At 39.6% G+C, this 27197-nt stretch overlaps 3 protein-coding genes across 5 annotated transcripts; 1 reads left to right on the top strand and 2 right to left on the bottom strand.

Moving 5' to 3' along the window:
- Positions 1 to 219: 219 nt before the first annotated feature.
- On the bottom strand, positions 220 to 6868 carry LOC139937158 (alpha-(1,3)-fucosyltransferase 4-like). 2 transcript variants are annotated; one of them, XM_071932193.1, is made up of 3 exons: positions 6734 to 6868; positions 3079 to 3134; positions 220 to 2197 (listed from the first exon to the last, which is right to left on the bottom strand). In XM_071932193.1, exons 2-3 carry the CDS (start codon positions 3109 to 3111, stop codon positions 848 to 850), a joined length of 1383 nt encoding a protein of 460 aa, XP_071788294.1. In that variant the 5' UTR covers positions 3112 to 3134; positions 6734 to 6868; the 3' UTR covers positions 220 to 847. The 2 variants fall into 2 exon arrangements, with proteins under 2 accessions (XP_071788294.1, XP_071788292.1); XM_071932191.1 differs by lacking the exon at positions 6734 to 6868 and adding an exon at positions 6443 to 6713.
- A 219-nt stretch (positions 6869 to 7087) lies between these two features.
- LOC139937156 (uncharacterized) lies at positions 7088 to 14344 on the top strand. The gene is made up of 3 exons (XM_071932189.1): positions 7088 to 7223; positions 9569 to 9730; positions 9960 to 14344. The coding sequence occupies exons 2-3, from the start codon at positions 9722 to 9724 to the stop codon at positions 11532 to 11534; spliced, it is 1584 nt and encodes a 527-aa protein (XP_071788290.1). The 5' UTR covers positions 7088 to 7223; positions 9569 to 9721; the 3' UTR covers positions 11535 to 14344.
- Positions 12459 to 27143, bottom strand: LOC139937153 (UBX domain-containing protein 4-like). 2 transcript variants are annotated; one of them, XM_071932185.1, is made up of 10 exons: positions 26973 to 27143; positions 26329 to 26434; positions 26009 to 26037; positions 25398 to 25519; positions 24323 to 24550; positions 23829 to 24115; positions 17996 to 18098; positions 17282 to 17413; positions 15785 to 16032; positions 12459 to 14483 (listed from the first exon to the last, which is right to left on the bottom strand). In XM_071932185.1, the coding sequence occupies exons 1-10, from the start codon at positions 27052 to 27054 to the stop codon at positions 14342 to 14344; spliced, it is 1479 nt and encodes a 492-aa protein (XP_071788286.1). In that variant the 5' UTR covers positions 27055 to 27143; the 3' UTR covers positions 12459 to 14341. The 2 variants fall into 2 exon arrangements, with proteins under 2 accessions (XP_071788286.1, XP_071788285.1); XM_071932184.1 differs by lacking the exons at positions 12459 to 14483; positions 15785 to 16032; positions 17282 to 17413; positions 17996 to 18098 and adding an exon at positions 19792 to 23190.
- Between the last annotated feature and the right edge of the window lie 54 nt (positions 27144 to 27197).

The raw sequence follows: 27197 nt of genomic DNA, 5'->3' as shown, positions 1-27197 counted from the left end.
GACTTAGTATGACTAAAAACTATAGTTACAAAATAATACGACTTAAACTCAAACATAATGAAATATAAGTCATAATAAATATGACATTCTTTATTTTTTCTTAGATTTTATTTAAAGCTCCCGTGTTATACTTCTTGTCACCACACCAAATCGATGCCAGACTGTTTTACATTTTAAGACTCGTTTTGTTCGTAATACAATACCCCCCCCCCCAAAAAAAAAAAAAAAAAAATGTTACACTTTCACCTTTTAGGAAGATCGACTGTTTTTAAAGCAATTGGACACTTTCGGTAAACAGTATTGTCCAAGGTTAAGGCCCACACTTCGTGTATCACAAACTATATATAAAATAACAAACCTGTGAAAATTTAGGCCCATCGGTCGTCGGAGTCGGGAGAAAATAACGGGAAAACCCACCCTTGTTTCCGCACGTTTCGCCGTGTCTTGACATGTGTTTAAAATAAATCCGTAACTCTCGATATCGAGAATTGATATTGTTTTAATGTTTTCTCAAAAAGTAAAGCACTTCATGGAATAATATTTCAAGGGAAGTCTTTCACCATTAACTTCTGTAAACCATGTAAGTTATTTGTAAATCTGTGAACTTTTAATTTATTTTCTGTACCGAAAGTGTCCAATGGCTTTAAAGGATGTGTTGGTTAGATTGAAAATAATTAATATGTTCACGTAAATTTGGACATGACTTAAAAGATATAAAGATTGTCATTGTGGGAAACTTTACTTGAAAGGAAATAAATAAAACATTATTGTTCTTTATCACGCGCGTCCGGCTAAAATAATAAATTAAATATCTCAAAAGTGAATGCATTGTTGCTTATTAGGATTTTCAATAGCCATTTGTGTAGTCATTGATACCTAGTTTCCATGGCTCCCAGTCTTTCAAAGCTGGTACCTGCGATATGTTAAATCTCCTAGTAATGTTCCCTCTACATGAATTGTACCAACTCGACTCATGGACGAACTTGGCTTCCGCAGTCTTCTTCAAAAGAGGTAATATGTTACAGAAATAGTTTGGTTGCATCTTGGGATAGGTCACAATAACTGACCCGAGCTTCCGCCACTCGAAGTAACTATTGTACAGCTCATCTGATTGGTCAACTTTAATGATGTAATCTGCAAGTTCTTTAACACTCTCAAAGTCGCTAACATGAATGTATGAATTTGGAGGAGCTAGTTTTTCAAAGTCGGCCTTAGGGGATCCATATACTATAGGCACGACACCATTCAATAGACACGACTCCCAAAACTTTTCCGTAATGTACTCACGACACTCAGAGTTCTCCACTGCTAAATAAAACTTGTACGTACTGATAAGGTTTACACACTTTGTCGAAAGTCTCGGCAGACATGTTAGGTTACCACATTTCCCGTAGGTATCCAACGGTAGGTGGCGCCCTAGGTCTTGAATGAATTCCATACGGGGCCAGAAGACTTCCTTCGCACAGTTACTTCCCATCCAAGCAATGAGACCCGTCTTTCCCTGAGCGTGATTTTTCGTACCCTCAAATCCATTTACAAGTGCACCAGGTTTATAGTAAGCATACGGCACGCTGATGTCTGATTTCGGCAAGTAAGTGAAGTCGATGTGATACTTTGCGCGGCTAATTCTCTCAATCCATTTGTGTACCCTCAAAGGTGACTCCATACTGTACAGTACCAGAGCCTGTGATGCAGGAATGGTTGGTTTCGACAAATATCTCATTAACCTGGGGGCGCTCTTCAGTAGAGTGAAGGGAGACATCCCGAATACAGCTGCGTCTTTGCCTTGGAAACCATTTGGAGTTTCCGTCATCACTAACTCCACAGTGATGTCGTGTTCCGGGCAGTACACGAGGCATGGCCGGGTCGAGTTGTCCACTGGGTTAAGGAAACACCGGTACATGTCTTCAAGTTCGTTCCATTTGGAGATGACACCCATCTCAGCTAGAATAGCAAACTGTTTAGTCGGCAGTGATCCTCTTCGTCGGGAGTTACTCTCCTTGAAAAACTGCCCCATGCGTCCGGGATGTACCATTGGTTTTATCGAGTCCATATTGGCTGGTTTATATTTAGAAAGTGACAACAATGGTGGAATTCGAAAATGGGGTTTCTTTAGCGACAGTCCTCCTACGATGAATAAGACGATCGTCGTACCAAAAATGCTGGCGCAAAACCATTGCAAGTTTAATCGTCGGGTCTGAAAGATAAAGCCAAATCGAATGTTCAAATGAAACTATTTATATTTTACGATAATCAGACGATATGGTTGGGAGAAGTAGTCAATGTTTGCTAGACGTTTTACCATAAAAGTGTTGATACAGTTAAATATTCTTATAAATTTACAGCCATCATACATTCTTAAATTGTCACATTGTTGAGGGTCTACTACTTTTTGTAGGACACAGATTTACATTAAACTTACACAATTTGAAGATAATAGTAGAAAGCTCCCTTAAAAAATAACTTGCTAAGGTGCAGTAGTTTTTGAGAAATGAGTAAAAAACTCATGAATATAATTTTCGTCTCAGGAGACAAAACTTACTTTAGCATGTTGAGCGTATTTTCGAGACATTGTTTTACTCATTACACAAAAAACTACAGCACCTCAGCAAGTAATATTTTAGGGTAAGTTTTTTACTATCATTTTATTCAAACGGTTTAAGTTTAATGTAAAATTGTGGACATCGTGCTTTATGTTACAAAAGAGTTATTTTAAAATTGTGAGATTTGGTTCGCCTTTGATCGGCAATCTCAGGCTATCTCTGTTTGATTGTATGCCTGTTTTGGTTTTTTTGCAATTTTTGTATTTTAAACATGTCAATGATCTTTAAGATTAATTCTCGTTAATTCGTCTTAGAAATAAAATAAAACCCGAACAAAAATATTTACTAAATAGGGAAACTGCCAACATAGGGCTAGATAGCTCAGTTGGTAGAGCGCCGGCACGTTAATCCGGTGGTCGTTGGTTCCCCGAATCCCACTCTAGTCAAAAGTTGTTCAACTCCAAAAATCAATCAAATGAAAGTGTACAATGATCCCCTAAAACGTATACTGGGCTGTTAGTGATTGTGAACTTACTGTCAATCCGATATACATCCTCCGTAGATTCATGTTTCCTTGCACGGATGTGGGTCCTGCAGAAAAACAGACACAAAATCATGAACAGGGAATGATTACGTCCAGCATTTTTGCAAAGCACAATATACTTGGACTGAAAAAAAAAATGTTCACACTGAATGGTAATATTGAGTTGCAAATTTTGATGATGTTTTTCGGTAGCAACTGATACATTCTGCATAACATTTTGCCCTGCTATACAAGGGAAATCGTTCATTGATCAATGTAAAAACAAAAACAACACAGCGAACAGTTGGCAAAACAAAAACACAAAAGCATAGCAACCTATAGAACCATTGCTCCATGCTAGAACATAACAGTAATAATTGTTGCTGCAAATCAGGCAGCATCGAGTTTTTAGCTGTTCCGACCTACCGTCGGAACAGGTATTGTTTCTGTCGAGATTTTTATTTGTTTTCTTATTCTTTGTTTCTGCCTAAAACCCATAGCAATTGCACACGTTTTTTTCTTTAAACCTAATCTCCTAGACCATAATTTCAAAAGAGTGAAATCATATACCAAATTGAAGCTTAGAACATAAGCTTTACTCTAAATGTAAACAAAATTAAAAATCTTCAATAACTAGCCACGTAATCTTCATTTGAATATAACTGGATGCAGTCGCTTCCATGTTATTGTAATATTCTCTTTGGTAAATGCAATACAGTATGTACCTTTCATGAGTTGTGACTTCTTGAGATGAGTCTACGCGTTTGAACATAACTGGATGCAGTCACTTCCATGTTATTGTTAAACATTCTCTATGGTAAATGCAATTCAGTATGTACCAATCATGAGTTGTGACTTCTTGAGAGGAGTCTACTCAAGTCTCTTTTTCTTATTTTTCTACATACGTTCTGGACCACAGTGCAGTCTCTGTTTCATTGTTTCCTAACCGAGTTCTGGACCAATATGCTTTGTACACGAAGGCTTACGGTTTTCGTTTAACGAACGTGCGTATATAAACAAGGGTTTTTGACGACGACGACATACCTTGGTGTCCACAGAATTACACTAAACTTAAACAGTTTGAAGATAATGACAGTTGAAAGCTTCCCTTAAAATATTACTTGCTGTGGTGTTGTAGTTTTTGAGAAATGAGTGAAAAAATGTCAAATTTAGACTCCGAGGTGGCGTCCTCCGTGGACGAACGTGCGTAATTGAATAGGGGTTTTTGACGACGACGTCCTCGTCAAAAAACCCTAAAGGCATCTAACACTACATTTCAACTCTACTTAATAGTTAAAGGCGTTAGCAGTTCATATTTAGTGACAATACTCGCAAAATCATGACACGAGAATTATTTCGCCGGATCATAATCCCCTCTGTTGATACAAATACATGTAAACCCTCGTAGTATGCATTGGGCCTCATGGCCTAGTGGTCATCAGTCGCGCTTACATCTCTTATACTTGTTAGAGCGAATCTCCGTGTGAGATCAATATTTTTTTTTTATCCCCCAAAACTAAAAAAATATTTATTTTTGTAATATTTAAGTTAGATTCTTATCTTTATATCGATAGTGTTGCCTTTTCTTTTTCTCAATTGTTAGCCAAACATAACCTGTGTGCATGCATGACACGATGATGTTTGAAAAACACAGTAAGCGGAAAATGGTGATCATAAGCGCAGAGTTTGGTGGTTAAGAGTTCTGTGAAATCAAATCGTACTAGATCAAACATCAAACCACCGACCCAAAAAAAAATTAAAAATCGTAATATATTAACCACGTGACCCATATTTGCATATTTAATTGTACAAGGGGACAAAGTTGTTGGAACTTCCTGTTGATGCTGACATCATGAGAACATCAGCATAAGTATTGGAATTGTACTACCTATTGAACCACTTGGAGTGTTCAAGGAGTCCTACACGTCAGTCTAGAGTCCAACTCTGATTGTAAAAATCAATTCAGGCATCATCTTCAATTTAATTTTATGCAACAAGCAAACTTATAAATTTTCTGATTGTATTTCAAAGGGTAACATAAATGGCTGTTAGCAAATGGTTTCCAACAAAAACTACATGGTGTACGTGCACAATACTCTTACTGGCCTCAAGCATTTACCTCTAGATAATAAATCAAGCATTCAGTTCAAAATGATAAAAGTTTGTTATTGCCACATTATTCAGCGAACCATGAATCATACACAGCTACTATTCACAAGAAAATCAATGTGTGGAGGGTAACAGACAGCACACAATGGAACCGGAGTTTAACAATGACAATACCAAAAGTGCAATCGTCAGCCGTTGAAGTTTATTATACATGGGGCTGATGGTGATCAAAAGGATAAAAGTCTGTTGTCGATACAACCGCCCATTTATATTCAACGGACCATGAATCATGGACCATATGCACAAAATAAAATATTCAAAAGAATATCCATATAAAAGATTTGTCTGGTGTATAAACTGATGTCCCAGCCATGGGATTTTCGTGTGTTTTTGCTAGATTCCTCGCTCCCCAACCAAAGTGACTACAAAACGTCTCTAATGGATAACAATGGTATGTTTCGACATGGTTTTTTTCCCAGCAAGAGTTGTGGGGCCCAATTTCTCTAGTATTTATTTTGGGTATTTTGTTTATCTGTTTCATTTAAATATATGGTTAAGTTTTATTTTACGCTAACTGTTTTTGTGTTTGTTCTTCCTGTAATTTTGAATTATTTTGCCGCTACATAAGATTACACCAACTAAATAGAAATGCTTACATTGCTTTCTTCGTTAGGAAAAAAGGGAGGGGGGGGGGTCCGTACTCGTTAAGGTTTGCTTTTTATGGGCCCCTCCATCCCCTACATGTGTTTTGCATTGATTTTTAGTTTTTGTTTTCTATTATGACCCCATGAAGTGGCACCGTAACTCAAGACACTGTACAGTATTTTTCAAACTTTTTTTCAGTTATAGACTCCTTGGTAATGTTAACACATAATCAAAGCAAAAGAACACGGAACAGCTTTGTGTTTGTTCACAAACACCTAATGTCTAGTTTTTTATTAAAGCAGATCCATAATAGAGGAAGTCAATCTTGAGAGATATGGGACCAAATTCCCCCAAACGAAAGCATATAAGTGTTGTATTACGTCAACCTTTGGAACGCCACATCACAATAAATTTATTCCTCCATGATATAACACTGTATCAATACTAGATATATTTTGTTATATTAGGCCTATCTATTTAATGAATGCCCTATGCCGAAGTTAATGACAATCGTTTCTCACAAAGAGAGTGGGACAGTTGACAAGCAACTTTTTGCAAATCGACCCTAGTCCTGTTTCTTTCGATAACAAGTTGATTTATTGAATAACGTACGACACCTTACCTTGTATGTGCATTTCAAATGGGTATTTCAAACTCACGTGTGAAGTTAATACATTTTTTTCACAATGACTCCAAATGCCAACACAACGCCTACGTGTTAAAGTTAAGATCAGACAGGAGAAAAGCAAACCATAAACCAGACTGGTACTCTTGCACGTTGCACGGAAACGGACATAAGTTCGTGACCAAGCCGAGAACAAACAATGGTAATCGTTTGCACAAATAACATCCTTACATTGGATTGAGTTTGATTAGTTAAATTTTAGCTCGATAAAAACTGATCTGTACCTACCGCAACCTGAAGCAATGTAGGTTCAATTGAGCTGGTTTGTTTAGACCGCTTTTACAAACTCTTATACTTAGGTCATAGGCCTATGCCATGGGGCCTATGGCTTAGCTTGACGGCAAACAACACACAACCTCATGTTTTTACCTCCATGCTGACACACAGTCTTAGAATTCGCGTAAAGAGTGTACGTGTTGAAGACATGAAGAGCTAACGTTTTGAATAATAAAAGATCAGACAACGTTGTTACGCAACAGTGCGTCATTTACGATTCAATGATCAATATGTGTAGAGTAATGACAGAGAATACTTAATGAAGAACGTATACAGGTGTGTGTCGAGTTGGGTCAACGCCATCGGTTCATGTTTTGGGTTGGAGTTTGAAGGTGATCGATCTGTATGGTTAAGCATCAGCAAATCGGCCGGACTGACATTCTTCAAATAGTTATGAGTTATAGGCAGCATTCATCGTGGTTTCAACCTGGGATAACAAAAGGTAATAATGATGATGATCTCCATGCATATTAATTGTCACTAATTTAAAATGGTCTGTGGTTAAGAGAGCAACCTCTAGCCCCGACGACTCGACCACGGTCCTTAATTGCTCTATGATCCCCACAAATTCAGGAATGGCGTAGACGACTCGACCACTCGTCGACACGCCCAACCAGGAAATCTTAACTCATGAACAGATAATATGGCTGGTATTTCACTCTGTCTGTATCACTTTGTGGCACTGATATGATACTTGTGGCAAGTCGACCCCCATACTTCATGTATGTACACACCATACTTCATGCTACAGTACACCATAGAGCATAGAGTAAGGACACACTGAACGATCACTTCGGTACATTATGTGCGGTCACTGTTCCGTGACTGCGTAGCTGTAGCCGCTGGGTACGAGCATGGAGGAAGGAATAGAAGTAGCTCGAACGACCCACATAACCGCAGAGTAACAAAAGAATACCCTGACAATGCCCCCGTCTAACCAGTGGAAAAAGATAGGAGACCTCCAGCTGGACGGCCGATTAACGAGCAGAATTAGATTTCTTTGTACAGAACGTGCGGTACCGCCGCTCTGCACCATTGCCTTTGCGTAAAGTTGAATCATTGGAGACAAGAATTGGGAATACACACGTTTTCCTTTACCATTTGTGGTGTTTCACTGAAAAATCATGGCATATTTTTTCATTTTTTGTGACTTTCCGGTCACTAGCGGTGGTTCAAAATTTTGGTATAAGCACACGAGGGTGGTTGGTATTCAATTGTGTTTTTCGATTTGGTGAGCACAAGTGTACACAATTTTTATCAGGTCTCAAAAAAGTTGTTTTTCTGTATTATATCCATACGACTTACGACACCATGGTTGAGTGAAGAACCAAGTGCGCACACGCAAACTCACATACGCCAGGTCGCCTATTGTCTGTATAAGGTATGTCGGTGATTACGAGGTGTTGTTAAACGACCGCGGTACCGCACGTTCGACTTTTGATGTCCCTTCGTTCGAGCTCCTTCTATTCCTTCCTCCATGGTACGAGGTGATGCTTATGAGTTGCGGGGTATTCTGCAATTGAGCCTTTCAGACATCAACATTACCTGTTTCTAAATACCTAAAATCTGTTAAATAATTAAATCATGAAGGCAGGAAGCAAGGCAATATTAAGGCACTCGACCGTGGACGCAAGGAGTGAGACACTTTGTTGCCAACTGTTAACTATACCTATACAGTTGTTGAGGTTGAGCGATCTACATTAAAGGCAGTTGTAATCACTCAATATATTTGTTAACATACAAACTTACTTAGTAACGAGTAGTGTCGAGCTGTTAATAGTATCAAACATTGTGAGAAACACCTCCATCTGAAGTAATGTAGTTTTCGAGGAAGAAGTGGTTTTCCACGAATTTGATTTCGATACCTCGAGTTAAGAACTTACTTGGCAAACGAGTAATGGGGAGAGGTTGATAGTTTAAAACATTGTGAGAAACGGCTCTCTCTGAAGTAACGTAGTTTTCAAGTAAGAAGTAACTTTCTACAAATTTAATTTCGAGACCTCGGATTTAGAATTTGAGGTCTCGAAATCAAGCATCTGAAAGCACACAACTTCGTGTGACAAGTTTTTCTTTCGCAACGTCGACAATCGATTGAGCTCAAATTTTCATAGCCTTGCTCAAGGCAGTCGCATTATTCGCTCCGAAAAGACACCGCTGTAAACCCACCCGCATACCCTGTGCGTGGTGCGTGCGATCACACCGCATGACCCACCCGTATACACACTGTCACATCGTACGACTACTGTGCACACAAGTCATCCGCACTCGTACCACTAACCGCATGCGGAGGCCGTGTCGGCCTGACGGCCTCTGCATGCGGATAGTGTACGGGCGCATCGTGTCGTGAGATGTTACGCACAGTGAATACGGGTGGGTTTTTATACAGCGGCGGTCTTTTTTTCGGAGTGAATAATTCGACTGCCTTGAGCGAGGCTAAAATTTTCACAGGTTCGTTATGTTATGCATATGTTGAGATACACCAACTGTGAAGGCTAGTCTTTGACAATTACCAATAGTGTCCAGTGTCTTTAAAGTGTGACACATACAAGTTGAAAGAAAAATATTCTGGAAAGTAAATGGATCGGGGGGGGGGGAACTAAAAACATCGACCTATAAACTTCACCTTCGTCCTATCCCCAAATTAATGATAACGAAAAGAAATGTTGAAAGTCTGAGAGACCCACTATAATTTCTTAACTTCAGTTTCAGACCTTCAAAGGTTTTAGTGAACTTCGAATCAGTTCAAGTCAATGTAGAAAAACTTGCAATACTATTTTTCCTCCCCAGGTGTAATGACTTCAATTGTCAACTTAGCTTTTCCAGCTCCTTCTTAGTCAACAGACACATGCACCTCTTAATTAATCATTTACCGTCAACAATCGTCTTTGCCTTCAGCAACCCAAGCGCTTTACAAGTATTTGACAAATCACCTGGGCAACCATGATCCCTGTAAGTATGTTTTGCAGTAAGCTGTTGTTTATCAATTAATTAACTTAACACATTAATACAACCAAAACCAACTGGTTCGACAAATTGCTGGGAAAGAAATTTTGGAAATATAAGTTTGGTAATTACCTGTCGACTTGACATTGTCTGCTAAATGATTCTCACAGGTATGTTATTCCTGCTCGGTGTGAATTGAAATCTCATGTATTGTCTGTTTTCGTTTTCTCAACAGATGCGTCTGAGCCAGTACAAGCTGTACGAATGCCTACTACTGTTTACTGTAGTCATCGGCTTGATACAAATTACGTTCATACTAGAGCCAGAATGCATAAAGGCATTCAACAGTCGGCAATATGAAAGCTCACACGATCAAACAGATCATCCCGCCCCCACACATGAGAACATTCAGTTAAAACAAAATCCTGGAGATATAAATCTTACTTCGGTGAAAAATGTACAACCGATAGAAAGTCAAAGACTGAAGCGGAAAGTTAACCCTCAAACTCAAGAGAAACGGAAATTAAAAACAAGAAAGTCTAAGTTAAGTGACTCGGGAATAAAACGCATGGCAAACCAAATGGCCAACAGTAGCGACATTAGCAAGGACAGTAATGTAGTCAGAAAGCCCTCTCCAACAAAAAGAAAACGTAGCTTGAAGAAACCAATCCAAAACAAAAATGATACTGCCGTCCAAAGCAGAGTTTTAAAGCCGGCAAAGTGCCAGAACAGAACTATACTCGTCTACGGTGGAATTAACGTGATTCGGCAATGGAGAGAACTTAACCAGCTTGTTAGCGCCCTCAAACCTCTAGACGATGGTGATTGGTCAACTAAAGCATCATGTGACTCCTGCACTGTCCAATTAATTCTCAGTAACAGACCAGGTAGTATTAAAGGTAAAGACGCAGTGGTGTTTGGTATGTCGCCGTTTTCGCTGAAGGTCAAAATGTCGCTGTTTCGAACCTTTGCGTTTGATCCTCGCCAGCTATTAGTTTTCTACGGCGCTGAGACACCCCTGCGCATGCGTAAGTGGATACCTTACGTAGGTTTAACTCCAAACCACGTGGTGTGGTCTTATTCGAAAACAGCCGATATCCACATACCGTATGGTGTCTATAAAACTGGTACCCCGCTGGACTCTAAGCACAAAAAGGCATCTGATAGGATCCATGGTAAGCAGAAGCTGATTGCGTGGATGGGTAGTAACTGCGTCAAGGAGGTGTTTTGGCCTCGCATGGATTTCGTTTTGAAGTTACAGTCTCACATACAGGTAGACATTTACGGGAGGTGTGGTAACCTGACGTGTCTTCCGAGACTCTCCGACGAGTGCAAGAATCTCATGGGGCAATACAAATTTTATCTCTCGCTCGAAAATGCCGAATGTGACGACTACGTCACTGAGAAGTTTTGGGAGACTGCCTTGATGCACGGAGCGGTGCCGGTAGTCTACGGGGCACCGAAAGAGTTCTACACGCAAAACGCACCTCCAAATTCCTTCATCTATGCAGGTGATTTCAAGACACCCAAAGAACTAGCGGTCTTTCTAACTCGCCTGGACAGAAATCCACAACAGTACGCTAGGTATTTTGAGTGGCGCTACCGAGGCACCATAGTTCAAAACTACCCAGATTTGAAACTCTCTCATTTTTGTGGCCTTGTACCAAGTATAGATAAAGCATCTAAGATGCAGATGAAAAAGAGACTCTTGTCGGATACACCTTGGTTTAACTCTTGTCGTAACATGAGGAAGGGTGAGGGTGCTTTCTTACCTACTGATGTTAACGTCACTAGCTGGGTTCCATGGTAAAGATTATACTCTTTCCCCATAAATATCGTTAACAAACAAAAAATAAATAATTAGTGTCCCCTAATTATTGTTTTGTTTGTTTATCTGGACTTTTGAGGTTCAAAATTACCAGAGTGTAAGGAAAGTGTACATTTTGTTCAACCGTTCCAAGTGTTTTAATTCTGCATGTATATAAAAAATATACAATAAAACTAACCTGGTCAAAATTCATTAATCAAAAGGTGGTAGTGGTTTGTAGAGATTCTACGCGGGAAAGGTAATTCGGAATTTGAATACCCAATCCGTGAAACGTATCCGACAGTATAATGTTGCCCAGATTCGAATTTAGGGGGGGGGGGGGGGGGGGTAAATCTGGATATATTTTTTCAATAACCACATTTCTAGGAGTGAAATGATTCTTAAATTAATCTACACCATCGACAGCTGCTGATTGTACCAAGTCAGTTTTTAATTGACAATGTAAGTACCAAACGTATACCTTGATTTTAATGTGATTATTTCAATGTATTTAAATATATATTTTATACGCAGACAATGTTTTTGTTTTGATACTCGCGTCAGATTTATTATAAGGAAAAAAAAAAAGAAAAAAAAAAAAAAAAAAACGTTAAATAAAAAGACAACGGTGCTGAAAATGGGATTGCTTATTTAAGTGAAATGCAAATCAAAACTATAAATTTAACAGGCAAGAAGTGCCCCACCCCCTAGAAAATAAAACACTTTTGCACCCTCAAGTTCCCTGGTTCCGTATCTGCCGCAAGTCAGTTATAATAAAAGCACAACGATAAAACAAGATTTGAACAAAGTTAAAACATCACAAGAGCCAAAGTCAAGTGGTAAACCTAAAACACGTCCCTATAGTGTAATCAATGTGGCAAAATGATCTACAAAATTGTCACAAACCTTTCACACTTGAACAACATGATTTCAAACAGGTCATTAATTTTTTATTAAAGTTTTCTTTCATACCACAATCATTTTGTTTAATCAAATATCCAATTTATAACAAAATTGTTGCGACCCCACTTGCCCCTCCCCCTTTAACCATTTCAACCATCTTTGAAATACACACTTAAGTCTGAATCAGGGCATCAATGTATTTGTTGAGTGTGATCTTAAAGAAATAAAACTTCATACCAGACAAGAAACAGGCTAAGTTTAACTCTCTGCCTCGATATGAATATACTGACTTAAAGACACTGGACACTACTGGTAATTACTCAAAATAATTGTTATCATTAAACCTTACTTGGCAAACGAGAAATGGGGAGAGGTTGATAGTTTAAAACATTGCGAGACACAATGTGACGGTAGATGGTTATCCAAATTAAAACTACTATAGAATCCCTAGTAACATGTATATATTTCCCTTGATATTAGAAAACTTTATATCATTATCATTTTTTATAAAAACAAAACATTGATTTAATTATCAGCCAAAATGTTCAATAAAAATTTACTGTTACGTAATATAGACACAGTTCCAATAGTTCATCACTAGTTTTTACATAATAAGTTCCATCTTAATTTATGTTATATGATATGGGGGCAATAACTTACAGAAATTTTGTTAACAAAAACAGACATGGCAAAAATAATAAATCCAAAAGACCAAGCAATCCTTAGATGTAAATGCTAACATTACAGCTTAGTAGCATCCAGGCCAGATACCTCATGGAGGCAACGAAGGCGATTGCCTCCATGCCCCCTTGGTGCCCATGAAATGCTCCAGTAGAAAATTAAAAATTTCCTCACAGAGTGCCCTTTGCCAATGAGAAAGTGCCTTGGTGCCCTTGCCCTGGTGCCCTTGCCCTTTTAAACACCAAGCATACAGGCCTAAACATCTACGTAGAACTTAGAGAATGCTGTGTGGTGTACTGTGTGTAAGTCATGCAGGCTGCCATTTTAGATGTATGGCACATTACAGCATACCCATTTTGTTTGGTTTGGCTATTTATGCAAAACAGGCATGTCACATGGTATCGATACTCTATGATCACAGCTGACATAGAGGGCGTGCCCTGCAGACCCAAAATGACAATGAGCACGGCATTCTTAATCTTCTGTTTCTATGGTGACATCATAAACCAATTCAAATAACAAATCAGATAGACCCTCCACCATAACTATAACTGGAAATAGATATTACATTTGCTTTGAATAAAGCCTCCTTCATTCTTAACAGTATGACAAAAATATCCATGTAATTCTTCAGTTGAGGTTTGCGGTAGCACCATGTGTAAATCTCTTTTGTGTAGTGTTGGTTCAGAGAAAAACGGGTGGTTGACCATCAGTTCTTCAAACACTACTTAAAAAAAGATTTCCACATGGTGCTACCGCAAACCTCAACTGAATATACTCCCACCATGCAAAGTTTTAAATCCAATTCATTTTTATTGTAGAAAAAGAATCACATAATTTTTTGGCTCATGCAAATGTCGATCTTTCTCATAAAAAAAATGAATCTTAGTGTTTTGTTAATGAAACAGCAAAAAGACATCCCCTAAATCATTTTCCCAAAACCGTTGTGCATGCTAATATAATTTTGTCAAACTAATTGTTCTTTTGAAATTGTTTTACCCATTTCTCAAAAACCACAACATCTAAGCCAGTAGTGTTTTATGGGAAGCTTTCTACTAGCATTATCTTTAAACCGTGTGAGTTTAATGTACACCTGTGGAAGTTTTGTGCTTTTGTGTCACACAAAAAATACCCAAACCCTTTAAGATGACTGTCGCCCTCTTGTGACAAACAAACTAACCCTTACAACATAAAGACCATTAAAATAAATTGCCAACATTGTTTTTTTACATTTGCTGTGTTGAGTTTCCGTTCCATGTGTTATTGTCGTCATCGTCATCGTTTTGAACCGTTGCCAAACGGTGGATGTTTCCTTCCTGTCTGGAAGATGAACCACCAGCCCCTGGATTCCTTCTCCTAACCTGGGAACTGAGGACAACAAATAGAAAATACTATTTGTAAAACTAAAATAATAATAATAATAATACAATGTTCATTGATTGACGGTAACCATATTGCTTAATAAGATTATTTTCAATGGGCCATCCCTAAAAAGTACAATCAATTAAATCTGCAATCAAATTAAGTACAATTGTTTTGTTTTTTTAACATTACAAGAAGGCAACAAAAAGGTGGATAAAATTGCAAAGAACAAACATTAAAAAGGCAAGCAACAATAACACCACACCAAAACAAAGTAAAAACCTAGTTTTAAAAAAACAGCACATTCATGGTGGAAAGACATGGCATACTTTTTTTTAAACCTCCAAATTTAAAAACAGAGTAAATAGTAATAGCCCCCACTCCAAAAAACAGACCACACTTTGACCAAAATCAGTGAATTGTTTTTGTACTATCTGGAGTTGATTTCACAAAGAGTTAGGAAAGTTAGGACTAGTCCTAGGAGATATTCAAAACTTAAGGCTTTAGTAAGGACGAGTAACTCATCCTAACTCGAGATAAGACTAGTCCACCCCTGCAGCCGTTTTCACGAAACATTACGCAACTGCGCAAATCCACTTGCGCAATGTTTATGGCGCAACTTATGCCATAAATGTTGCGCAAGTGGACTTTCGCAGTTGCGTAAAGTTTCGTGAAATCAGCTGCATGTCCCTAAATTACTAAATAGCACATTTCCCTAAACCTGGTGCCCTTCTCCTACCCTGGGACCGTAAACAATAGTTAAAACATTGTCCAATCGATTTAATCTTATCTGGGATTAATCCTTCAACTACAAACACACTGACATATATGCAAGGTTTTTACTTCAAAAGAGGACATGGCCAACCACACTTTATTGTGTAAAGTGTTTCTTTTAATTTTTATTATGGCGCTTATTTTAAAGAAAAAAGGAGAAAATCAGTTGAACAGATTGAAAAGTTGCAAGCATGTCAATACTAAAGTAGCACATGCATCTATCTGAGAATCCACAAAAACAAGTCAGGCAAAATTCATTGCACCAAATTTTTTGATTATCATCAAATCTTTACCCTTCTTTTAACTAAGTTTCATCCCCTAAAAAATAAAAAATTAATTAGATCAATGTATTTTGTTTTGCTGAACTTTCGTTATAATTGGAAGATACGGCTGGGACTGTTTCTAAGGGTGTTGCTACGGATGACCTATAGTTCAATACATGATTACACAGTGAGGTAACTATAGCTGTAGTTGTGCCAAAGCCGTATCCGCTAATTTTTTACACAGCCTTAGGTTTTCCAATATCACATTACCTTTTAGGTCTTGCACCTGTTGAACTCTGTGCATATTCATTACCAGATGGTGCAGTTTGCTCCACAGGCACCCGACTCTGTGCCGCTTGAACCTCTGGTTGGCTCGGTCGGCCAAACAGGAAGTTATAGATGACGTTCCAGAGAAAGATGAGCGGGGCTAGGAGCATGGTAAAGAAGCCAAGCGAGCTACCAGACTTGGCAGCTGCTGATGAGGGACTACCAGCTGCTGGGATGTCCTTCAAGCGACCCTGTATAACACATCGATAACATCAACATTAAGAAAAATGCAACAGAGATTAAAGGAACACATTGCCTTGGATCGGACGAGTTGGTCAAAACAAAAGCGTTTGTAACCGTTTTTTATAAAATGCATATGGTTGGAAAGATGTTTTAAAAGTAGAATACAATGATCCACACAAGTTTGCCTCGAAATTGCGTGGTTTTCCTTCTACTGTGCGAACTAACATGGTCGGCCATTTATGGGAGTCAAAATTTTGACCCCCATAAATGGCCGACGTGTTAGTCGACGAGGTAAAAGGAAAACCACGCAATTTCGAGGCATGTTTGTGTGGATCATTGTATTCTACTTTTACAACATCTTTCTACCCATATGCATTTTATAAAAAACGGTTACAAACGTTTTTCAAAGACCAACTCGACTGATCCAAGGCAACGTGTTCCTTTAAGAATATTACTATTACCCTTACATCGATGTGTGTTAGCACTGTGTACTCAGTCTTTTCCAGAGTTCTGTGAAAAAAAATTCACAGGCATATAACTTTGGTGGGATTTGAACCCACGACCTTTGCCATTCGAGAACAGATATCTTACCAACTATACCACCGAGATAATTGCCCGGTAGCTAGAGGGAGTTCAAATCCTATGTTTTTACAGCAGGTACCGCAATGATTTAATAGATGTTAAATTGGCATCAGGGATAAAGAATATTCATTTAGGTTTTACCCATATACACCGATGTGTGTCAGCACTGTATACTCGGTACTTTCCCCAAGTTCTGTGAAAAACATTCTCAGGCATATTACTCGGGTGGGATTCCAACCCACAACCTTTACCTTTCTAGAGTTCATTGTAGATGTCTTGCCAATCAAGACCAAGAAGTCGAGAATTCTCCTTAAGACGAGCAAAGCACACCGTTTAAACAAAATAGAGTATTCTCAATTCCAGTCCTCCTCACAACCACTTCTTTTCACAAGAGAGATTGTACCTATTGCACCTAAACAGTTGATACTCGCAAAACTATGTCCTTTAAGTTCGAATGCAAATGCGAAGTGAATTTGGACTTCGCAGGGCTGTTTTCACAGTGACCGTTTCGCAGGAATTGAGCACATTTTAACTGATGCAAATTTCCATGCAAATCTGTTAGGCAAATTTCGCTTAGCATTTGCATTTGCAGGAAGTTTGAACCGGGCTTTATTGTGCATTCATGTAAAGCTTCAAATGGTGCTTTCACTTCCAATCTCTGTTTAAATAACTTACTGGAACAACGATAATTGCTGCTGTTGGAACCAGGTCAAGATCCACAAAGGTTGAGTTCATGTTCGTAGATGAAAATCGACGTCGGGGAAATGTGGTCGACATCGTAAACTCTCTCATTGCTGAGCCAATATTCTGTTGGTAAAACAACAATGTTTTGTGGTTGTAAGATAAAGTAAATTGGTAGCCAAGGGTAACATTGCGCACAAGATGAAGATTTAAGATTGATCTTAATTGTGTATCAACCTCAATTGCAATGCAGTGTACGGTCCAAACACAAATCACTATTCCAATACTTTAAACTCATCTTCAGATAACCCTTAGTGGTTCATGAAATCCAGCCCTGGAAATTAAGGAGTAACTTCCTCCCGACACATTACAATCTTTATCATACAATTTCCAAGAAACAATCAAAGGAGGCGAATAAAGTCTTGGAAAATGACTGCTCCAAGCTCAAGAAAGAACATAAATATCTACATGTGATTCTTAAAATTGTCAAAATTGTATTTGTGTCAAGAAACTGACCCTATCAATGTTTTTGGGAAAGGCTTAAAATGACAGAAATACACACACCACTAAAAACTGGTGAATCCGAGAGCTTTCTAATGACAGTTTATATGTGTATTTAGTCCAACCAACCTTTCTCAGGTAAATAAGGTCCTTACTTTCTTCTCCCAACTTTAATTTAAACCCACATAAACAGAAATTCCATCCCACCTGCATTAAGAAGTCTTGCGCCTCTTGTAACGGGGCCTTAGCATCGAATTGCTTCATGAGTGTTGATCCATCTGGTAATCTGAACTGGATACGGGCAACGTCCCTGAAACAAGAAAAATACAAACATGAACTCAAAGACACAATGGCTCACATCTTATCCCTCACTCTTTTATTGCCAAAGTCATACTTGTACTCAAAAAGTGTCATCGTCCATGTACAACCAATAAAATACACCAAGTTTCACCCCGGGGGAGGACACAATCGGCTAAACCACAATCCAGTGGCCGTAGCAGGAAGCAGCGCCACCAACCGACTAGTGGTGTTTTGTTCTGACGATGACTAGTGATACTAGTCAAAACGTAAACGAAATTTCTGTAAGTGTTGGCTGCGTTTTGCAGAAAATTAGTTTGCTAATAGTATACACATTAGCACGAGAGGGCATTCCTCAAGAAATACTACAGACTTTGGTATGTACCAAGGCAACGCAGATCATCAAGATCAATTTCGTTTGGTGAGAGAGACTTTTTCAAAAAATATTATACAGAGTTTTGAAAAACCTTAATAAAGCAGGCACTGATGAAAGAGTTAAACTACAGCCATCACAAATCCTCAAAGGAATACATTTTACTCACAAGTTTTGCTTAAATTTGGGTGATTAGAAACAAGAAGATTTCAATTTGAGGCCATTTCATAAAGGAATGCATCAGGAGGTTGAGGTTAACAAAGAGAAAAAAAAACAAATTTAAAGAAAACATTAGACATTGATATCAGTAATACTCACTTTTCAATAAGTCACCACAACCAACAATCAACCTATTTGTAAACTTTTTGCAGCGCATAAGGCCAAAAACTTGTCCATGTTTTCCAGTTAGTTTACAATCACCTATACATTTAGATCTGATGAAGTTTTCACGAGTTGATGTAATCTTTTTCTTGACAGTTCTGTACTTTTTAAACTTCCTTCATTTGAAACCAGGTCTTACTCAATTGTATGACAAGTGGACTTGTGGACAAGTCGTTAAATGTCTGTCGCGGTGATAGCGCTCCAACTCTATTCCGAATCTCCCCGCGATTCCAGCGGTATTCTCGCGAGACTGCTGGCCCCGTGAGACTACTGCTCTCAGGACTACATTCCCATGGAGTAGAAGACGCAACCAGCAGTTCGCGCGAGAGCACCGCAACAACTTGACTATCTCAACGCGGCAGACCATTAACAACTTGTCCACAAATCTTTATGACAAGATATGTAACATTTAATCTTTTGGAGGATCATTGGTTTCAGTTTCATATACATAGATACAGTAAAACTAAGCCGAAGAAAGATTTTCAATAATAATAATAATAATAATAATATCAAAGTCTTATATAGCGCACGAATCTACCAAACAAGATACTCAAGGCACTGAGTTCATGTACATACAAACTTTCAGAAAGATAGGTTATTGCAGTGATGAATTCGGAGACCCAATTATTTAGCACTTATAAGGGTTTACAAGGTGCTACGGCGCATTAAGCAGCCACAACCAGAATACTGGGGGGAACCCCTTCTCTTTTCGATAAGTGCACTGGGTTCTTTTACATGCGTTACACAACACATGGGACCAACGGCTTTACGTCCCATCCGAAGGACAAAGCAATGGTTAAGTGTCTTGCTTAAGGACACAAGTGTCACAACTGGGGGTTCGAACCCACACTCTGCTGATCAGAAACACCAGAGTTTGAACTCAGTGCTCTTAACCACTCGGCCACCACACTTCCACTGCTCTCATGAAATAAAGGCCTATAAGAAACCTGTCAGGATGCAACAGTTTTATTGACAGTGCTTTTTCCTTAACATTATTATATCAACTTCTACTGTACGTACTGTTAATCTACCCCTTTTTCCCTTTTTGTAAGAAGAGCCCAAAATGGTCAGCTTGCTGGATGGGTTACCGTTACCAACAATGAAAATGGAAGAAAGGAAGACAGAAATGTGTGCTTTGAGAGTCAAAGTTATTTCACACATCTGTCATGTCTATAGTTTCAGAAGGATTTTAGTTTTTGTCCGAGGAATGTACAAGATTTAGACATGATGCTTATTGCAGTCAGTATTTGAAGTTCTTCACAGTGGCGAAATATTGTTGTTTCTAGGGCTAATTGGATTAGATTTTGTAAACTTGTGTGTGGCCAGCCTCATGCCGTGTTGACCTTTCAACCTTAACAACAACTGACTGTGCTGTGCATCGGTGTCTATTGTGTGCTATAGTATTGGAGGATTAAAAGCAGTACTGGTTATTATAATTTTGATGTCCTTCCCTTGTCTCTACGGTACAATAACATATCAAATCTGGAATTGAAGTCTAGCAAATGGGATTAAGGCGAAAGCAGAGATAAAAATAAGCAATGGTTCTGTTCAAATACAAACATCACAGTGAGAGAAAGCGAGACTTAAATAGAAGGCCACACTTTTACAGTAACATCACACTTAAAAAGGCTCGACTTTTCCGTCTCCAAACTCTGCATCGAACATAACTTTATAAGTCCTTTTTATAGTCTCTTCCTTGACTTTTTCCCCACCAGAGTACGTCACAGTGTGAGATTCCTCCACCACTTCTGTCACTCTCCCACGTAAAACTCTTTCCAATTTAGTGAGGGGTACACTGTTATTTGGGTTCTCACACGTTGACGTCACAGAACTTTGTTCTTGGACGGAGCCATGCGAAGCAGTCATGGAACTTGGTTCCTGGACCAGACTACGAGCAGCAGTTATAGAACTTGGTTTTTGGACTAGGCCTTGAGATGAGGTCTCAAGACTTGATTCTTGGGCCGGAACAGCAGTCAAAGAACTTGGTTCTTGGCCCAGGCCACGAACAGCAGTCAAAGTGCTTGGTTCTTGACCCCGGCCACAAATAGCAGTTACAGAACTTGGTTCTTGACCCCGGCCACGAACAGCAGTCAAAGAACTTGGTTCTTGACCCCGGCCACAAACAACAGTTACAGAACTTGGTTCTTGACCCCGGCCACGAACAGCAGTCAAAGAACTTGGTTCTTGACCCCGGCCACAAACAGCAGATACAGAACTTGGTTCTTGGACCAAATGATGAGGAGTATTGCTTTGTGCAGGGTTTGGTACATGTATGTTAGCAGGTGGTACGTAAGGTCTTTTGAATACTACAGGGGACTGTTTAGAAGAAGGAATATAAGCAGATCTGGGAGGGAAGTTCATCGAGTTGGATGCAACAAAGTTTGGGGTCTGTCCATGAACCATTTGTGGAGTTGAAGTGCTCTGTGGATAATTCAAAACACTGTTAGTTTTGGACATTCCAGAACCTCCAGGTTGCAATGACTTATTAGACATTGGCGGTGCGTTAACTAGCTGACCTCTTTGTAGGGGAAAGTTACCCTCAGTTGGTATTGTCGCTGAAGAAGCAGACGTCTTTCTAATACTCTGGGGATAAGCGATCGCATCAGATACAAATGAACTTCCTATGTTTGGTCTGGCTAGACGTGAAGCATTTATCGATGTATCTCTGATTTCTTGGTGCTCCTCAGCGAATCTTAAGGTGTCCGATCCTTGAGGGAGAGCCTTCATGTTTCTGTATTTCTTCTTAATTGTCCAGGGGGACTTCTTGCTTAACTTAGCTCTGTTTCTCAGCACTAGTTCTTGTCCCGTACGATGTTCCACTTCCTCCCTCGTCTCAAACTCAATGATATCCACTTCGCCTACAAACTGCTGATGCAGATGGCAGTAGTGCCTCTTTAGGTTGTACTTCCGCTTAGTGTGGAAGACGCAATGTCTACACCAAAGGAAAAACGGAGGGCCATGGTCGCTACGAAGATGTCGATAGAGACTGCTCCTGTTTTGATATACATTTTTACATTTCGGGCACTTGAATGAATAAGCATCTCCTCCTATTCCTTGTACCTGGCTGATGTCATTGTCCGGCCCCAAGTCTCTGAAGTGTCCATCTTGATCAGAAGAGCATGTCATAAAAGGAAGCAAGCTGTTACAGACGTCTAAACTTTGCTGACTACTTGAAGGTATCTCTGAAGCAGAAGCATCTCCAACGAGGTCAGACATTCCAAGATGTTGATGGAAAGGCTCATAATCTGATGGGGATGTTTCACGACCGAATCCAGGTGTCTCTGAATCAGACATCATTTCTGGATTGTTTTCTTCCCCTAGATCATTGTCATCAAACAGATCCCAGTCGCTGTGACAAATCTGCGATTCATCATCAGAAAAGGTAGACTCATTTACAGCCCCTACGTACTCATTTCTCCCCATCATCTCTTGCATGAGCTCTTCCCTAGCCTGAGCATCACTCTGGTCACTTCCTTGTTCCTCCTGTTGCTCCCGTCGCTTTTTCTGTTTCTTGGTTTCAGGAGTGATCTTTTTAAAATCTGAGAAGTGTCGCAAGTGCATCTTTTTGTAGTGGCGGCGGAGGTTGTCTCTTCTGTTGCTGTAAAAGGAGCAGCGTCTACACCAGGAGAAAGTTCGACGTCCGTGATCCAGCTTAATGTGACGACACAGGCTCGTGTACTGAGTATATTGCTTTGTACATTTTGGACACTGGTGCATGTCTGTGCTACCTCCTACTATCCTTTCATATAAATCAGAGCTGTTTTCATCGTTCTGAGAACTGGAAGCGGCCAAACTTAACTCGGACATAGGTTGTGAATCCAACGATTGCTCGTCTGGCTCAACTTTTATAGGGACAGAGAGACGATCGTGTTCACTTTCCTGTGCGTTTTGTAAGTGTCCATCCACTGATATTATTGTTGTATTGCTAATACCAGAAACATCTTCAGACGGATGGGTCGGTAAAGGCACGCAACTGGCCACAGTCTTGTCTTTTCTGACCTTCTTCTTTCTACTTGCACGTCTCTTAGAGGTCGCTGGAGCCGTCTCTGATTTTTCACTTTGAACTCGTTCATTTCTTGCCTCAATGCTTTCAAATCTTATTGATTCTAGTTCATCTATTTGGAGAGGATGCTCCATCCTGTAATGCCGTCTTAAGTTGTCTCTCCGATTAGTCTTGAAGGAACACTGTCGACAGAATCCAAACAACTTGGGCCCATGTTCAATCCTCATGTGACGGTACAGACTTCCGGGCTGGTGATACTCATTATCACATTTCAGGCAGTTCCATACTTTGTACTTCCCAACTGTAACCGGTTCAAGTCCTTCCCTTCTCTGACCTTTGCCCTTTGACCTGCACAAGGAAGCAGATGGAAGGACATGACATTAGCAACAGCTTTCGGAGGTCAGTTTGCCGAGTGTTGTCAGTTGATTGGGAATAAGCTTGGTTTAACCGATTGCTGAAGTACATGTAGCTGATAATGCCACCTATTCACGAGTCTCTCCTTTTAATTCTCTCCGGTGATCATACGTATCAATCAACTCAAAGTCCTTTCCGATGCATGCTACACTTCTTGAGTTAACATGCAACAAAATCTGGAGGCCCTTTTGTATGCCTAACATGTGAAACAGCCAAAGACTGATAGTAGAACAGAGATTGGAGCCACAAGTGGTGTTTTTGTATTGACAGGCAGTTGCTAAATGCTAAATGATTGTATAAAGTGAAGGTAAAAATTCATACAATGAAATAAAAACATGTGGAACTTTTTGCAAACCACTTTGAGCCAATGTTATCAATCATCTGAGGTAGCATGCCTTGCAACTCAGACAAATTCACGCTAAACAGTCACCCAAACCAGTTAATCCCTAACTTATAACTCAAACAAATTAAAGCTTTAGAACAACCCATCTTAAAAGTAAGGTGTGCATACATGTAGCAGTCGGGAGTCCCTTCTCAAAGGGTAAACTATGAATTATTTTAACCCTACTCACATATTGATCTTTCTTTTCGGAGCTTCACTAGCGGCAATCTTAGCAGCTTCAGACGCAGCCTCCCTCGTCTTCAATCTCTCCTTCTTCTCTACATCGTATCTTGATTGCTTTTCGGCTCGGTCTCTCGCTATCTGCTCCCGGATACGCTCCTTGGCGAGTCTGTCCTCCTCTTTCTCCTTTCGGATCTCCCCGGCAAGACGTTTGGCCTCTTTCTCGGCTCGTTCCTGCGACGATTGCTGGACAGCTTGACCGACCTTTCTGCGTTCGATTTCTTTCATTTTTGCTTCCTAGGAACACATAAAATTAACATAACATTGTGAAGACACAATCAATTATCTAAAAGATTGATACAAAACAAACTTCTTCCTATGTCAACTACAGTCAACCCTCATTACAAAGAGTACTGTTATAAAGAGGTTTGCGTCTAAAGAGTACATCCTGAAGTCCTGAATCTCATTACTGATTTATATTATTATAAAACGTCGCTGACTCACGTCTGCTTTCTGTTTTTCTTTCTGCTGATGAATCTCCTCCATCTTCTGTCTGAGCTTCGCTGCCTTTTCAAGCTTAGACAGTTCTTTCTTCTGAGTGTCGGGAGCAGCTACGGTGTCCATGGGCTGGGATGGAGTCGATGAGGGACGCTTGGATGAGGTGCTAGAGGCAGCCGGAGACTGGCCGCTAGTACCAGCTCCTGGACTTGATGTGGACTGGGTGCTTGCCATCTACAAATTTTAAAATGAGAACACAATACACTGTCAGCATTCACATTATTATTATGGCCCTTTTTCCAAACCACGGCTTCGGCTTTGGATTCAGCTTCAAGCTCCGTTCTCTCATCTGAAGCCCTGAGCGCGTATATGCAAAGCACGCGCAATTGTCAAATCAACCGGAGGGAAAACCTAGCCTGAGCCGAATCCAAAGCCGATGCGGTCGTTTTGAAAAGGGCCTGGCTATGTCTCCAGTAGCCGGGACATCCTACAGCCATTCCAATCTTCTCCGTAAATGGATTTGCATTGAATTTTCCTTTGGAGGCTAATAAGAACTGGAGGTGCCACTCCTCTCAGGACTACCCTTGCTTATGAGGGAATAACCATTCCTACGCCCTTACACTCTTCCTCCACACCCACACCCTTCCTCCGACTGTACATTAAATGGACCCATGGGCTCTGGAAATCCAAAGAATGTGCACAATGGTTAACTAAAAGTTGACCATTTGCACTCGACCCCAGGCTGGTCAACCATTGGTCGACTACTGTTTTCGACCATTTGGAACCAGCCCATGGTTTCTTCGCTGGTCCCAACAGCATGTTCCATTCTAACATGTGTAAAGCGTTGAGGGGTACCAGTGGCACTGTAGCGAAAAGACGGAGGGTTGACTAGACTTCCAAATGAGTCGTTCGAGTGAGTGCGTCACTGCGCTTGTGCGTTGCTAGTCAGTAGTCAACCACGGGTCGACTAATTGTGCCCACTCGAACTCGCTCTAGGTTGGAAGTAACTAGTTATAGTTGAGTATTTTGATTAATATTGAATTCATTCTGAACATCAAGAATAAAGAAAGCTCAATCTGACCTGAAGGACTGCCTGAATCTTTTGTTTGAAGTCCGAGGCGTTCACGTAGCCAGCCGCTCCTTCAAGAGGAATCCCCGTCTCTCCAGAGATGAATGATACACAAGGTACACATATGACTGGGTCTGTGGCTCACAGTTAAGGATCACTAAAGCAAGTTTGGTTTGGTTAGTCTTAGAAACCCCTGAGCACTTTACAAATATTTACGATTTTTTATTCTTATTGTATTAGTACAAAGTAGTGGTCAGGCTGGCAAATAAAATAAAAAAATAATTTGTGCAAATATTTCATGGTGCTTCAAAACACTTTTCATCCCTTCATACATCTGAATTCTTTAACCATCTGAAGATCTAACGATTTGGGATAGAACAATGAGAAATTGACTAGAGCGGGCATTGAACCAACAACTTCCGAACTAACGTGCCAGCGCTCTACCGAGCTATCTACCCCAATGTTGGCGGTCTCCCTACAAGTCAATATCTTTGTTCGTGGTTGCTAGTCAGAAGCCGTACAACCATTAGGGGATCGACAAATATAAGTAAACACTACAAAAACAATATTTTTATCTAAATACATATCTTATATACATGTAATGACGGTAAGTGTAAGGATACAATACTGCGAGAACTGCTTACATTCATCACTGTGGAGAAAAACAAAGAAGTTAATTACAAAACATACAAATTGCAAAACATGTTTTTTAATAATTCATTTTTAATAATCCAAAGCTGGTTGAAGGTCTCAATGGCTCTTCCTGGAACATTATCAACATCTTTGTTAAGTGTTTCTTGAAAAATAGATTTTTTGAAAACTAGAACTACCCCTTAGGGCCTACTCTTTCAAAAATGGGTGGAACACCACCTCATGTACATGTATTGTAGTTAATGCATTGATTTGTAATGCCAATGTAATGTAACACTTCTACTGTACTTACCTGTCTGAATTGAATCGAATCACAATCATACCAGACTCGGTACATATTTGAGAAACGCCCTCGTCTGCCCAAGTAGTATCCATCTGTTTTGAAACGTCATCTTCACCTGTAAATAACAATGTGACATCACAAAAGCCTTTATCGATCAACAAAAATAATGTCTACCCTGTTTATCAAACGAAATCGGACTTATAATCTTCAAAAACATTAATAAGCTCTTTTCTAGTTTTAATAAATTTAAGGGCAGATTTGTTTATTTTTAACACTTGTTTCCGCCTGTGAGTGTGATTGGAAAGGAAAAGTTTCCGTATGGCACCACCACTTTTTCATTCGAAATAAAATAATATGTATCTAATTTACCTGATTGATATATCCCTTTTTGTAAAAATGAGTGAAAAAGTGGTGGCGCCATACGGAAAGTTATCCGTTTACTGTTCAGCAATGAAACAGTTAGGTAAAAGTATTTAAAAAAATGGTTGACTTATTTGCTGAATCAAAATAAATAGTACTAATACGCCCTCACTCGGCCATAACAAAACGGTGTCGGAAACAAACGTATTATCGTTCACTAACTAAAGAAAAGAGTGACGATGCACAAACAAAAATAATACAAACATCTCAAACTTCTGACTAACTTGACCTACCTCGAACATAAACAACAAACAATACTCTTTTCTGTTTTGCTGCTGTGATAGCAGCAGTGATGGAACCCTCAAACCAATGCATGGTGCGAGACCAAAGCCGTGAAAATTACCACAACTTCGACTATTAATTTCACACAACCCGTTCGTCGCGTAATATTGTTGTATGGATTCCAGAACTGTTTGTGTATGAAACGTAGTGAAACAGAATAGAGAACCAGTCTTAAA

The sequence above is a fragment of the Asterias amurensis genome, chromosome 5 (genome assembly GCF_032118995.1).
Source record: "Asterias amurensis chromosome 5, ASM3211899v1".
NCBI classification, from domain to species: domain Eukaryota; kingdom Metazoa; phylum Echinodermata; class Asteroidea; order Forcipulatida; family Asteriidae; genus Asterias; species Asterias amurensis.
The sequence above is the reverse complement of the archived record's forward strand: the minus strand, read 5'-3'. Positions and strand labels throughout refer to the sequence as shown.

Coding starts and splice junctions, on each gene's coding strand:
- LOC139937158 (XM_071932191.1), bottom strand. Junction 2,198..3,078: donor GGATGTATATCGGATTGACA/GTAAGTTCACAA, acceptor TTTATCTTTCAG/ACCCGACGATTAAACTTGCA.
- LOC139937153 (XM_071932184.1), bottom strand. CDS start 27,054: ATGCATTGGTTTGAGGGTTCCATCACTGCTGCTATCACAGCAGCAAAA. Junction 26,435..26,972: donor GTTTGTTGTTTATGTTCGAG/GTAGGTCAAGTT, acceptor TGTTATTTACAG/GTGAAGATGACGTTTCAAAA. Junction 23,191..23,828: donor CCGAAAAGAAAGATCAATAT/GTGAGTAGGGTT, acceptor TTCCTTGTGCAG/GTCAAAGGGCAAAGGTCAGA.